At 39.7% G+C, this 14,131-nt stretch overlaps 1 protein-coding gene across 7 annotated transcripts in view; it reads right to left on the reverse strand.

Moving 5' to 3' along the window:
- Nucleotides 1-307: 307 nt before the first annotated feature.
- The window catches only part of csnk1a1 (casein kinase 1, alpha 1), a 44,371-nt gene continuing 30,547 nt past the window's right edge, over nucleotides 308-14,131 (reverse strand). For 3 of the 7 annotated variants that reach the window (XM_053429505.1, XM_053429500.1, XM_053429506.1), the window contains 7 exons: nucleotides 11,473-11,612; nucleotides 11,083-11,161; nucleotides 10,401-10,475; nucleotides 10,211-10,317; nucleotides 9,654-9,802; nucleotides 4,522-4,606; nucleotides 308-1,010 (listed from right to left, as the gene is read on the reverse strand). In XM_053429505.1, the coding sequence (XP_053285480.1) occupies nucleotides 4,566-4,606; nucleotides 9,654-9,802; nucleotides 10,211-10,317; nucleotides 10,401-10,475; nucleotides 11,083-11,161; nucleotides 11,473-11,612 (591 nt within the window). In that variant the 3' untranslated portion in view covers nucleotides 308-1,010; nucleotides 4,522-4,565. Of the gene's footprint in view, nucleotides 1,011-4,521; nucleotides 4,607-9,648; nucleotides 9,803-10,210; nucleotides 10,318-10,400; nucleotides 10,476-11,082; nucleotides 11,162-11,472; nucleotides 11,613-14,131 lie in introns of those variants that run through there. The other 4 variants (XM_053429503.1, XM_053429504.1, XM_053429501.1 and 1 more) reach the window with 4 other exon arrangements.

A 14,131-nucleotide genomic window follows, 5' to 3' on the forward strand; every position in this document is an offset into this window, starting at 1 on the left:
TCTGACTACAAAGAAAGTGAAATTCTGGATAACTGGAAGAAAGAAATTCACTATTAACTGTTACAATAAATAAAAATAAAATTACTGTGACACTTCATCGATTGTTTCTATTTATGTAGTGATTTTACTTATAAACAATGTAATCATAAAAATACTCATGTATGGGAGATTCAATAATCATATTTGCATAACATGAACAGCTCAATCGGCTAATGAGGGAAATCACATACAACTGGTGCTTCACATTTTCTTGTTACAGTTCTTGTTAAATAGGTGATTGATAATGACATGTGCTTGGAAGCCTGTGTTATGTTATGTTTTTATTGGTATTTTCAGAGAAGACCAAAGGTAGTACAACAGATTTAATAATCATTCAGAGCTCTAAAGAAAGAGGGAGAGAGCCAGAGTATCATTCTACCACTGACTGTTGCCACCAGCTGCTTATATTGTCAACAGGCAAACTGCTAATCACCAAAGGAAAACAAAAAAAACATTGTCTTTTAGTAACATCCAGGGTTGAGTCATTCAATTATTTGAGAAAGAAAAAGGAGAACAGTTTTCAGGTTTACATGTTTTAACATTGGCTTGGTAAAATGCGGGAATGAAAAATTAGGGAGGGGGAAGAATACTGTGGTGTATCCACTGGGAGATAAAAAGGGGTCAGCTGATTAACTTGAGATTTCAAAGAAACCTTACAAAAAGTCAACACAGATAACAGACAGAGGGATGGGTGGGGGATAGGCATATGTGTCTAGGGGGGCTACAGCAACCACATCCAAAATAAAACCTGCTTTTTCTTTCGGAGTGGAGAGTTTTATTATATATATACATTAATATATAGATAACACAGCAGACAAAGGCATGTGTAAATCTATACATTGCCATTACATAGATACTTATTGTGAAAGGAGAGACAGACGTTCTTTGTCGTTTGTCCAGGAAGAAACATTTGTTGGCCCTGGTCACCAACGCTTCTGCAGCTCTACTTTGAGCAACGAGCTCTCAGAAACCTAGAGACACACAGACACACAGGCAGCATCATTAGTTCAGTGTTCACACAGATCAATAAAGACTGATAAAAAATGCTGGCCAAGGACCAACTGGACCAGCTTAGTGTCAGCGAGCAGGAGGTCAGCACTGAAGATGAGCAAAACGGAATAAGACAAGACACCAAAGATCAGTAAGAGTCTCCAGTCTGTCACAGGTCAACGCACCCACTCGCTCGCTGTGTCTCCAGCAGGGGATCCCCCAATGTGTTCTTAAATTGGATTCTCTTGACTTTCTGCTGACTTTGTACTAGGGGGCCATGCAGTGAAAGTCCGCAGATAATCCAGAGTCTGTCACTCTGACATTTGCGTTCACACGTGAATCTCAACTGGACAATCTCCAGAGTTTTATCTGAAAGCAGTTTTAAATGCAATCAGAAAAAATCCTATGCACAGATATTTCCATATTTTTGAATACAGCCCAGTATTTTTGTTTGTGCTTCTTTTAACCATGTGGTTTTAAGCTATGACTGCAACGACTGTGACAGAACATACACTTTAACAGGCAAACAGTGTGAGTCCCTATTCACATACGATGGCAGCGTGAAGGCCAAATAAACACTGCTTTTCAGACGGTCTGTGCACTCCGATCAATTCAGTAATTAAACCGTGAGCAACATCCAACAAAACTGATCAGTGATTACATAAGCACATTGGACACCCTTATCATGTTGTTTAACAGTGATGTTTAGTAATTTAGATCCAGTGGCTAGATGAAGGTATGTGGTCAGGATGTGTGCACATATCACACGTCTCTGATTACAGCAGATCAGTGTTGCCTGTGTATGCACTGCAGCAGTAAACCCATGGACATCAGAGATGGAAGCCTTGAAGTCATGATATGGTTAACATCTAGCAGTTTTACATCATTATAAAAATCTATACACAATACTATTTATTATAGCTGTGACGGTATGAATTATTCCTCACCGCAGTGATAAAACAATATATTACCGCTGTTTGGCAGTTTACCATCATATCCCCCTAGGGACATTTACGGGCCTGTCCATACACAGGGTTGTTCCTGCATAAGGAATTTCGAGCCGGCTGTCTCTTGTCTCCCTACAAAATTCTGTGGAAACCGCTCATGATCATGTTTGTCCAGGTGAAATTGAACACTAATTGACAACTATAAGCGACTGATTACTATAAACGAATGGTGAAGCTTCTGTCATATAGAAGCTTCACCATTCAAAATTGAGAGGAGCACATGGAGGTAATTTACGTTATGACAACATTCCTAAAATCTGTTCCATTTAAGCAATTAGTCGAGGAAAAAAGTACAATGTTCTTTTGTCGCTTCAATGCTTTATATCCAGCAAAATTAGAGGTTTTGTTTTTAAAAGTTTTGAATTTGGGTTGGAAGATTGCTTAACAGACCAGCAATGTATGAAAAGGTCAGTAATTCAAACATTAATATAAGCCAAACACGAACAGTAATAAAGCAAATAGGTAGGCAGGTAGGATAAACGCATAGTTTCCGAACTTCACTTTGCTCCATAGACAGTGTATAAACAGTTCTGCACTCAGACAACGGAAGTCTATTGTGGAACTGAGGTGTGCTCAGTTATGCCAAGGAATAATTTGAGGTACATGCACTTGTCTTTATAAACTAAGAATATATGATATCCTCCTCAGGAGACGCGTTCGCCTGTGGATCACAGCCGACATTTAGGCTGAAAACATAGTGTAAATGACACTGTGTCAAGAGTGCACATCCCATTTTCAGGTTTGTGAGCGGCGAGCAGGAAAGCTGAGGTCTCACACACTCAGGAGAGGGGTGAGCGGGTAGGGCTGAGAAAGGGGGAGCTGGTGAATCTATCAAATAGCGCAACTCTCACTTTTGTACAACACTAACACTGCAAAATGCTACATATTATTTATGCTTGTTATGAATGTACAGTTTTGACTTCTATGATTGATATTTCTGTAATTCTATAGAGCTTGTTCAAAAAGTGGTAATCAAAAAATCGGAGGAATGGTGATTTATATACACTGCTCAAAAAAAAAAAATGTAAACACCAAGTCAGTTAAACTTCAGGGGATATCAATAAGTCAATTGAGGAAGGACAAGTGACTCAATTTCACCTGTGTTGGTGCAAATGAATCCAAGACAACTCCCAAAAAAAGGAATGTTTTGCATTGATAGTGGCCACACAATTGCTCTGGCCTTATCCTTTCTGACTGAGTCTTCTTTAGTTTTGTATTCTGCAAGTGTTCTAGTCACCACTGGATAGCACGAAGCAGTACCTGCAGCCCAATAAGGTTGCACAGCTAGTCCAGCTTCTCCAGGAAGGCACATCCATACGTGAGGCTGAAAGAAGGTTTGTTCTGGATGTCTTCACGCACAGTCTCAGGAGCACGGAGGAGATAGCAAGAGACCAACCTTGCTGGATGAGAGCTGGATAGGGCCGTAGAAGGACATCAACCCAGCAGCAGGACTTGTATCTGCTACTTTGTGTAAGGAGACGCACTGCCCGAGCCCTACAAAATTACCTCCAGCAGGCTAATGGTGTGCATGTTTCTGGCCAAACTGCCAGAACCAGAATGCACGATGGTGGCATGAGGGCCCGACGGCCTCTAGTGGGACCTGAGCTCACTGTCTAGCACCGTTTCAGCTGTGTTTACCAGCGAAATCGTCAATGCGCCAAAATGAGACCGGTGATTGGCCTGGTCTCCGGCACTCAAAGTGTAGTCAGCAGATCAGAGGAGGGGCTCAAGAGGCAGGTGAAAACTGCCTGTTCTGTAGGCAGCTCCAGAGAGAGGCAGAAGAGAGGACATGGAAATACACATTTCAGCAGTTTTTTCCGACTTTAAACCACTGATATATCATTTCAGGGATACCTATACCTCAGATTAAATCCCGGAAAGGGGTTAAATATATATCCTACTGAGAACTTATGGGACCTATGTATCGTGTAAACAACGTCTCCAGGTTTCGTCAAACTGTCCAGGGGCTCACTGATGCCCTAATCCAGGTCTGGGAGGAGATCCCCATGACACCTTCCACCGACTCATCTTGAGCATGTCTAGACATTGTTGGGAGTGCAAAAAGGCATGCGTAGACCATACACATACACACTACTGAGTCACATTATTTGCTGTGATGAAATCTCGCACATTGGATCGGCCTGCGATTTCAGTGAAGATTTTCAACTTGAATAATTCGTTCATCAAGATCTGATATAATTTAAGTGTTCCCTTAATTTGTTTGAGCAATGTGTATATATATATATATATATATATATATATATATATACACACACACACAAGAGTAACAGGGTGTTATCTCATGTCGACAGTTGTCTGACTAGGCTGAGGATTTAGTGTCAAAAGATGTTCAAAAAATTTCTGGATTTTAAACCAGTCAACTAAGATAAAACACGACAAAGACCCGTCAAAGAGTCAAAAGAGAGCGAGTGGCGCTACTGAACATATGAAACAATGGTAACAAACACTGAGTAAGAGATCTTACGTTAAACAATTTCTGATCCAATGACCACTGAGTACATAGTATGCTCATATCTCCTGGTCCACTAGCTGTACTTTCTGTGTGCGCGCTGAAAAAAAAAAAAAAACATGGTTTAAATACACAGCATTTGTATTTGGTATTTGGTAAATAAAAGAAAGCTGGACTACTTGAACAGCACAACACTGGTCCAGCCAGTCCACAACAGTGTTATACGGGCTCATGCATAGGAGAATCTCTGAATGGTCATAAACAGTATATGCTAATGGGACACTGATGTTAAAACATCATCGGTTACATCTTTAATTAAATAATGATATTTATACCTACAGTCATTTTCACAGTAGTGCTGCAAATGCTAAGTGCTGAAGCACCACAGAATACAACTAAGCCAAACAAGAAAATGAAATAAAGACGGGCCAGACTGTGTGACACATGTCCGCCGAGCGAGAAGTTGCGAGTCACTATCTCCGATAGAACAGAGATAATGGTACACCAGTTTGTGATTGTCTGATTCTTCAATGGCAGTCAATCACTCTTTGTCCCAGCTGATTCTGGAGGTTTAACTTGTGTAAATACAAAAGGTATATTTTGTTTACAGATAATGCTTATGTCTAATTGCAACTTTTGAGATCAGTGGCGTACCTTGCCCATAAATGTGCATGGATTTGGGGGCTGGAGCTTCTGTAGAAGTGGTGAAGGGGAGGCTGAAAATAGGAAAAATGGTGTTTCTGCCAGATCTATTATTGATGTCAGGGCTACTTGGCCATAGGGATTTTAACCTGTTTTTTCTCAGCCTTTACAGCTTTGTCATATCGCACTTTGTAGTTCTGATTAAGGTGAGTGTTTATATCAGTTTGAGGTTGAATGACCATGTAGAAATACTACTGGGGCTTTATGCCACCGCCGACCACTGCAGTTTTAGTCTACACAATTTTTTTTTTCTAGATTCTTCTGAGGTCGCCTTGATCTTTTTTGCCTTTGAGCACTGAATTCAGTTAATCTTTGAGTCCAGAGCACAACTGGTGAAAAGTTGAAGTAATTCCCTCAAGGTAGTCTTGATATATCGGTTTCAAGAGGCCAAAAACCTGTTTTGTGAGGCCACTGTGAACCAGACCTTTGGTTACCAAAATTACACAACTTATTTTCTTAAATCCAGGTGAATGTTACTGCTAAATGTGAAATGATTTCTTCAAAGCATACTGGAGATATCACAATCATAAGGCAAAAATGTGCCTCATGAGGTCACACTGACCATGCCTTTTCACCACCAAAAATCTAACAAGTTCATCCATGAGTCCAAAGGAATATTTGGAGTAAATTTTAAGAAATTCCCTTGAGGTGTTCTTGAGATATTGCGTTCACAAGAATGGGGCGGACGTATGACTACCCATCATAATACACTCCTGATCAAAATCTTAAGACCAGTTAAAAAAATTGCATGAATTTGCATTTTGCACTGTTAGGAAGGTTCTAAGTAGAGTTTCAAAATGCAAAAAGAAGAAATGGGTACAAGAGCCCAAAAGTTGTGAGCAGGCAATTTATTGAAAACAACAATTTAACTGAAGTGGGCTGTTCATCAGCTGATCAAAAGTTTAAGACCACAGCTCAAAAAAATTAAAAAAAACTCCTAAAACAGAAATTAAAGTGTCAAAAACTGACTCAGTAATGAGTAGCTCCACCATTATTGTTGATCACTTCAAAAATTCGTTTTGGCATGCTTGATGCAAGTGTTTCCAAAAGGCTAGTGCGAATGTTGCGCCAAGTGGTGAAGATGGCTTCACGAAGGGCATCCACTGTCTGGAACTGAAGTCCATTTTTGTAAACTTCCCTTGCCATCCATCCTCAAATGTTCTCAATTGGATTGAGATCAGGGGAACACGCAGGATGGTCCAAAAGAGTGATGTTATTCTCCTGGAAAAAAGTCTTGGTCAGACGGGCATTGTGAATTGGAGCGTTGTCCTGCTGAAAAACCCAGTCGTTACCACACAGACGAGGGCCCTCAGTCATGAGGGATGCCCGCTGCAACATCTCCACATAGCCAGCTGCTGTTTGACGCCCCTGCACAACCTGGAGCTCCATTGTTCCATTGAAGGAAAAAGCACCCCAGATCATGATGGCGCCCCCTCCACTGTGCCGCGTAGAAAACATCTCAGGTGGCATCTCCTTGTCATGCCAGTAACGTTGGAAGCCATCAGGACCATCAAGGTTACATTTTTTCTCCTCAGAGAATAAAACTTTCTTCCACCTTTGAATGTTCAATGTTTGGTGCTCCCTTGCAAAGTCTAAACGGGCAATTTTGTGGCGTTGAAGGAGACATGGCCTTTGAAGACGTTTCTTGTTTTTGAAGCCCTTCCTTCACAGATGCCGTCTGATGGTTATTGGGCTGCAGTCAGCACCAGTAATGGCCTTAATTTGGGACGAGGATCGTCCCGTGTATTGACGGACAGCCATTCGGATCCTCCGGCTCAGCGCCGGTGAGATTTTTTTGGGTCTACCACTTGATTTTTTTTGTTCCATAACCCTGAGGATCTTTTAAGAAATGCAAAATGACTGTCTTACTGCGTCCAACCTCAGCAGCGATGGCACGTTGTGAGAGACCTTGTTTATGCAGTTCAACAATCCTACCACGTTCAAAGACGGTGAGCTTTTTTGCCTTTGCCATCAAGAGATCTTCACAGTGTGATTACTTGACAGGAAATGACATGGAATCCAAATTTTTGGACAGATTTTGGCTTTTAAAGGCTGTGGTCTTAAACTTTTGATCAGCTGATGAACAGCCTATATGAGTTAAATTGTTGTTTTCAATAAATTGCCTGCTCACAACTTTTGGTCTCTTGTTCCCATTTCTTCTTTTTGCATTTTGAAGCTCTACTTAGAACCTTCCTAAGATCCAACAGTGCAAAATGCAAATTCATGCAATTTTTTAACTGGTCTTAAGATTTTGATCAGGAGTGTACCTACAGCCACTGGCTATTGACCACGCAAAGGCATAAAAATAGAGATTATAAAGTTGCTTATATTTTCATCAAAGTAAGCCTATTACTCTGGTTGAGGGTTCAGGACAGAGGATGTCACACCTTGTAAGCCCTATGAGACAAATATTGAATTGTGACAATGGGTTATATACAATAAATTGGATTTATTGATTTTATTTCATTGCTTGAATATCTTTACTTATCTGAAGTGCCGTTACATTACTAATTATTTAACAATGTTGTTGAACAGCAGTTTGTACTCAGTGCATGGGCACATGCAAAATATTATGCACTGCTTGCTTGATGGCTCCCAGGCCACTGGATAATGTGCTCAAAGAAATAGAACATGTGGAATAAATCTTTAAGCCAAATGTTTTCTACCAAATTTTTGTAAAGGTTTGCATTACTGTTTGAATGTTGTTGTGGTAATGAAGCTGTGATTTATCTAGTGACTAAACACAAAATGTTCAGATTCTCACCATCTTCAGTTGTGTTTTTAACTGAATTTACAACGTTTTATTGGTGCTTGATGCAAACTTCTCTATGCTTTTCTGCTCCTCTGCTCCATGTAAGGTATTGCCACAGTGTCATTTGTTAAGGGAAAAACAGAAACGCTGGTTTTCATGGAGCCGGTGTCCTATATTTAAATGTGTCAGAATCTTCAAATTAGAAATCAGATCACATTTGAATACAACATAATTGTGAAGCCCTAATTATCCATCTTTTGTTTCCCAATAAGTTTACCAGTTAGGAGAACAACCATGGAAACAAGTAGTATCAGATGTGTACCCTGTATATCAGTCCTGAGTAGGGTTGCAAAGGGGCGGAAACTTTCCATGGAAATACTGAGCTCGGGAATTTTGGGAATTTAAAAAAAATAAAATACGCAAATTAAGCGCTGAGCAATAAAAACATCATTCAAACCTCTATTTTAAAGATGTATGGAATGCAGCACATGCTGCACGTTGAATTTCAACACTGCACTGTGCATTTCTCCATCACATGCTCAGATAATTCCCAGCATCCTGCACACAGCAGGGCTATTGAGGCCAGCTGTAGTTTGCAGGACTAGTCAGGTAATTTTCGATATTACTGGGGAAAATATATTAGCATGCTGATTGAGGATTGTTCATCTAGCCTATTTCTATTAATTTATCCATCAATTGTAAAATATTTTAGTTTCCAATTAAGACGATTCCAATTGGCCAACTATTTATATCTCTGGCATTGCTTTAGGATTTTTTTACAAGCTTTTTTCTCATCTTGTTCTACAGAACGATGCCACGTGCACTCTCATGTGTGGAGACATTTCACCCTATCCAATGTAGAAGGAAAGGCTGTGTCCATTTGCAAATACGATGCAAAGACCTATGTTAAGAATGACACAAAGATGCAGAAGCATATAGTCAATTGGCCAAAGTTTCCTCAGGGCTCAAATCAGCCTGTAACAAAACAAAATGTTTATAATTATGTCTGTATATGACAAGGTAAATACAGTTAGTATAAATTACCCACAAAATGTCCAGTTTATTCCTTTAATTCCCGTTAATTCCCATTGAAAGTTTCCAGCTTTGAATATTCCCGGAATTCTGCAACCCTAGTCCTGAGGGACCAATAGTACTCAGGTTGTTGCACATTAGGAACCAAAACTGGCCTTTATTAGCATTTTACCAGATGTAGATCATAATGTCATAGCGACAAAACAAGTTTTAAATAAGGAGGGAAAAACAATCATAATCCAGTTTGAAGGAAGTCAGAGGCATGTAATGTGAGCACATCGGTCAGCATTATTACAGAGTCAAAGCAAAGAAAGTCCGTTGAGCCCCAACAAAGGAACAGAATAGCATGGCAGCAAAGTTAGTAGTCAAATTCCCCAAGGACGTCTTTGCTTAAGCAAGACATACCAATTGTATCAAGGTTTTGATTTTGAATGTTCTGTTCTTTTAGGGTGCCCTCTCAGACTAATAAAGCTTTTAAGCTTCATCATTCCAACAAGAATAATTTCTTCAGCTTTTCTTTTCCAATTTAATGTTTATTATTTTCAAAAACGGGCACTGGGTTGTTGGAAAGGGAATAGAACAATATCTAAATACAATACTGTAATAATGTATGAGCAATTGGTGTCTGTAAAAAAACGTCGCTTGGCTGTTTGCTACTAACCTTTCATGTTAGGCTTGGATTTGTCAGTTTGCTTGCCTGTGGGGGTTTGTGCCTGCTGGCCCTGGCCACCAGATGAGGCCCCCTGCTGAGCAGCTTTCTGTTTCAACATGGTCCAGTCAAATGTGTAGTCATACTGGTGGTTCAGAGTCCTGAAACACACAAAACATTTCTTTGCATATTTACAGCAATTTGAAACAGGAAGGAAGGAAAGGATGGACAAAGAGCAATAATAACTAAAGAATGAAGCTATGAAAACGTTAAGAGGGAAATAAGTACGATGTAGGAAGAGCAAAGTCCGGTGGAAAAAAGTAGTAAGAAGAAATTAAGTTTTTTCTATAACTACTCTAGTGATGAGATAATTATTCAAACAAGTTAAAGAGAATCAGCAACTAACATCAGAATCTATCGAAAGCATGTATTAGCAGCTGCTTACTCAGATAAGAGCTGGTCTGCAGTATGATCTTTGAACATTTGGAATATTAATAGTGACAGTTGTCATTCAAGCCACCACAGGTGAAGACAGGGGCTAATGATTGGGCCACTGCATGTGTGTTTACCTAAAGAGGATGCGGAACAGTTGGCGCAGGTACATGTAATCTGGAGCCTCCTCAAAGCGCAAGCCACGACAGTAGTTCAGATACATGGCGAATTCTGCTGGGAAACCCTGGAAACACGCATTCATAAAACAATGTCATATGGCTGTGGACAAAGTATTCTGCAGAAACGGTCCTGCTTAATGTGTCTTACCTTACAGAGGACCTCAACAGGGGTGGACATCTTCTTCTCCGAGATCTTTTCATACTTCTGCTTCTTTGTGGCAGCCTAAGAGAAACACAAAACCAACAATAATATTTGTATGAAAATCCAAACACTGAAAGACCAGTGTTGGCAACAATGGCCACAAAAGTATTTTAGTAGCTTTTATTTACAGCACAACAAACATAGCTGGGACCAAAGAGCACCACCTGTCATTGTAATATTTGGTTATAACTACTGATAAGTGGTTAACCAAAATACTGATAAAAAATTGTTGCATAATTACTTTTCTTAAAATTAACATAAAATACATTAGTAACACTTTAGTAGCAGTATATGAGCTAGTAATAGCTGATTAAGTAGTTGTAAGTAGTTTATTAATAACACAGAAACCTATGGGAATCCTAAGGCAGAGGCTGCTGAATTAAAAATGATCAACAAAACACAGCTGACACAGAAACAGAATATAAAATATATATTCACAGCAGAAGTTGGAACAAATACAGTGCATGCATCAAAACTTGTCTAAACACTGGTTATACAACATAACGTTATTGGTAGACTAAGTATTACCATCAAACTTTAAAACACCTAAAAAATTTATTAAGAAAGTAGTTTTAAGAAAAGAGATGGATTATGATCATTTACTGCAGAGTCAGAAATAGTCTCGTACCTTTAATCCCTGCCATGGCAGACTGGTTCTGTTGAAGTACATCAGCACATACCCTAGTGACTCCATATCATCACGGCGACTGCAGACAAAAGTAATGTTATTAGTGGATTCAAAATATGCTCTATAAAAAAATGTATGCAGAATAGATGTTTCTTTGGATGGAACAGTGGAAATTGCAACATGAAGTGCTGGGTTAGTTGCATTAGTGTTAGACTAAGATAAACTGCAAATCAAGTCCTTGGTTGATCTGTTAAACTAAACCGGTTACCATGTTGTAAATGCTAAAAGCAAACATATTCAACTTATAGGCTTGATTTCTAAAAACATTTTTATAACAGGGAAACAATTTTCCTTGAAAGTCATCTTTGAGTATTAAATGTATTCACAGACCTCTGTTCAATGCCAAGATGAGCATTGATGGAGGCATAGCGGGCTGTGCCAGTCAGATTCTTGTCTTCTCTGTAGGGGATGTGCTGTCTTGTTCGGTTGTCTCGGTACTTCTTCGCCAAGCCAAAGTCAATAAGGAACAACTGACATGGGGAGAGAACAGATGGAGGATTTCAGTCAGAGATGGCGATAAAGAAAAGTGAAAATCCCAAACTCAAACTTGATCAGGAATTAACATGAACATATCGTCAAGCTGTTTGTAACTGTCATATTTCAATGTCTTAAAATAATTTGAAAACTCCAGTTGGGTGATACATACATACATACATACATATATATATATAAAATTCGCCAAAATTGAAGATACTTTAAACTAAGCTTGAATTGGGGCCATGACAGTAACCACATTACCGCAACCATGTGATGCCTACCATGATTGGGCACATTGCCTTCATCACTGCTGGTGGTACTGAGCCGTCATACCCTTCTGCCAAACCCTATCCTGGGGTACACACCCAGAAAGCCATGGACAGATCCACTTAGTCCGCTTACAGTGTCGTTTGTGGTCTTTTAATGTTTGGACCGTGAAAGTTATTTTTTACAGTTTTTACCGGCTCTGTCATAAATTAAATTTCGTCTGTGTCTCTATCATTCGTGCTCTCTCCATATATTGTTGAAGTTTACAAATTATGTTTTTTTACACAGTCTGAGTCTAGCTCATTTTTTATTTCAACAAGACCCGACTTTGCCAGTGAATATAGCTAGTTCTGACTATATCTATGAGAAACGCCTGACTGGCAAAACATTTGTAATTCTGTTTTTTATATATAATAAAAGATTAATTGAGTTATGCCTAGTCGTGATTAAATTGAAGATAAGGTGAACTGAAATTCGAGTCAATGTTTGTAATACATAAATTTGTTCTGGACTTGCTCCGGAGGTTGGTGGACACAAGCACAACTTAAGGCCGGCGCATGCTTCTGCGTTTTCATGGGCCCGCAAGCGCAAGAGCCCTTCCGGGCCCCTTATGTGCGTCGCCCCATTTTTCTAACTATACGGCGAAGCTCCGCAAGCCTTACGCAGCCCGCAAGGAGTGTGATTGGTCTGCTAACTACATCCTTTCCGGAGTAGCATTTCCGGTTTCATGCCACATAATACCGGCAGAAACAACGGAAGATTTAGAAGAACGAATATGGACCAAATAGAAGAGTGTTTGGCAGAAGAGATCCGAAAGTATGATCACTTGTATAGCCCGTCACTGACTGGCGGATTTGTCCGCCAGAAAAAGGCTACGAGGAGCCGCAGTGGCTATGTAAATAAACAATCGACGAAGAAGAAAGAAGGCGTCTCTAAGGTTTTCTTAGGCCAAAAACATTACTCTGCTTAGTGTTCTGGCGGAGAATTGCTTTGTAAGACGTGCAACGCTTGGAGAGTACTGCGAGACAGCTGCCTGAAAAGCCGCCGACGCAGTTGCAGAAGCATGCGCCAGCCTTTAGGAAATTCTCTACTCAGACATGTCGACCAGTTAGCCTGTGCAATAACAAAACCGTTTGTGTGCTGGGGTGGATGTACAACATCTCACAAGTTCACAAACTATGAACCCCACTCATCCCGCACAGCTCATTCTGCATATATTTCACAGCCCTATACACGGTGCTCACTGTTACCAGACAGTCTACACAAATATGAACATTTTCCAATCCCCAGTGTTTCAGAGCTCATTTTCTGACTGTTAGTTTTGGGCTGTTGGACAGATTCTTTCTGGTTCGTTTCGCCATTAATTTTGTTAGGATATGCCAAGAAGTTTTTTGAAGTCATGACTTTATTTCCTCTATGAACATGATTATTTACACAGGCTAAACTAAACTGTATTTGTTTAACTGACAAGAACTCGCAAATAAGTTTATTTGCATATAGTGTGGGCAGATCTAATAACTTGGGGTCAAGTTGGAAAATAAAAATGATATTTGAAGCTGCAAGCAGCGACGCTCAGGCCGAGACATTCTGCGTTTGGGTGTGCTGTGGCTGTGGTGTAGTTGCTGGAGGTTGGTAAATGCATTCTGTGTTTGCATAATGCATGAACGTGTCAGATGTCACATCCTATCGCAGATGCATCCTGTTGCTAGTAGGTGGTGCTATGAATATGTTGAATTTTTACATGTAAATATGATCACGACAATATATAGTCAAGTTGGAAGAGCTTCCTGTTTCAAGTAGTAGTTGATAGTGTTTATCTAGCTATTGTCAAGAAAAACTCAAAATGGTCGTTTTAGTCGTCAAGTTATTAAATCACCAAAATCCAAGCAAAAAATGTATATCACAATGAACATCTCCAATACCTGTTCAATATAGTGAAGTGGTCCAGGTCGCTTTTTTTTATCTGACCATGATACATGTACTGCTGTGGCTGTTGAAATTTTGTTGGGGAGGGAGTTTTCATGCATGTTAAGCCTTACAAAAATGCAAGAAGTTTTAAAAAAAAAAATGGATAACATTCACAAGATGTGAAGGGTCTCTGAATCTGGTCTTGCAGAATGGACACTATTTAGTCAAGTTTGAAGGACTTCCTCTTTCAAGGCAAAATATCAAGCCACTGATCCAGCTTTAAATGAAGCTTCACAAAGAGCGAACCTTCTCATTACATGGAAAGGGCAAAATACAA

Source organism: Pleuronectes platessa, chromosome 8 (assembly GCF_947347685.1).
Source record: "Pleuronectes platessa chromosome 8, fPlePla1.1, whole genome shotgun sequence".
Taxonomy (NCBI): Eukaryota; Metazoa; Chordata; class Actinopteri; order Pleuronectiformes; family Pleuronectidae; genus Pleuronectes; species Pleuronectes platessa.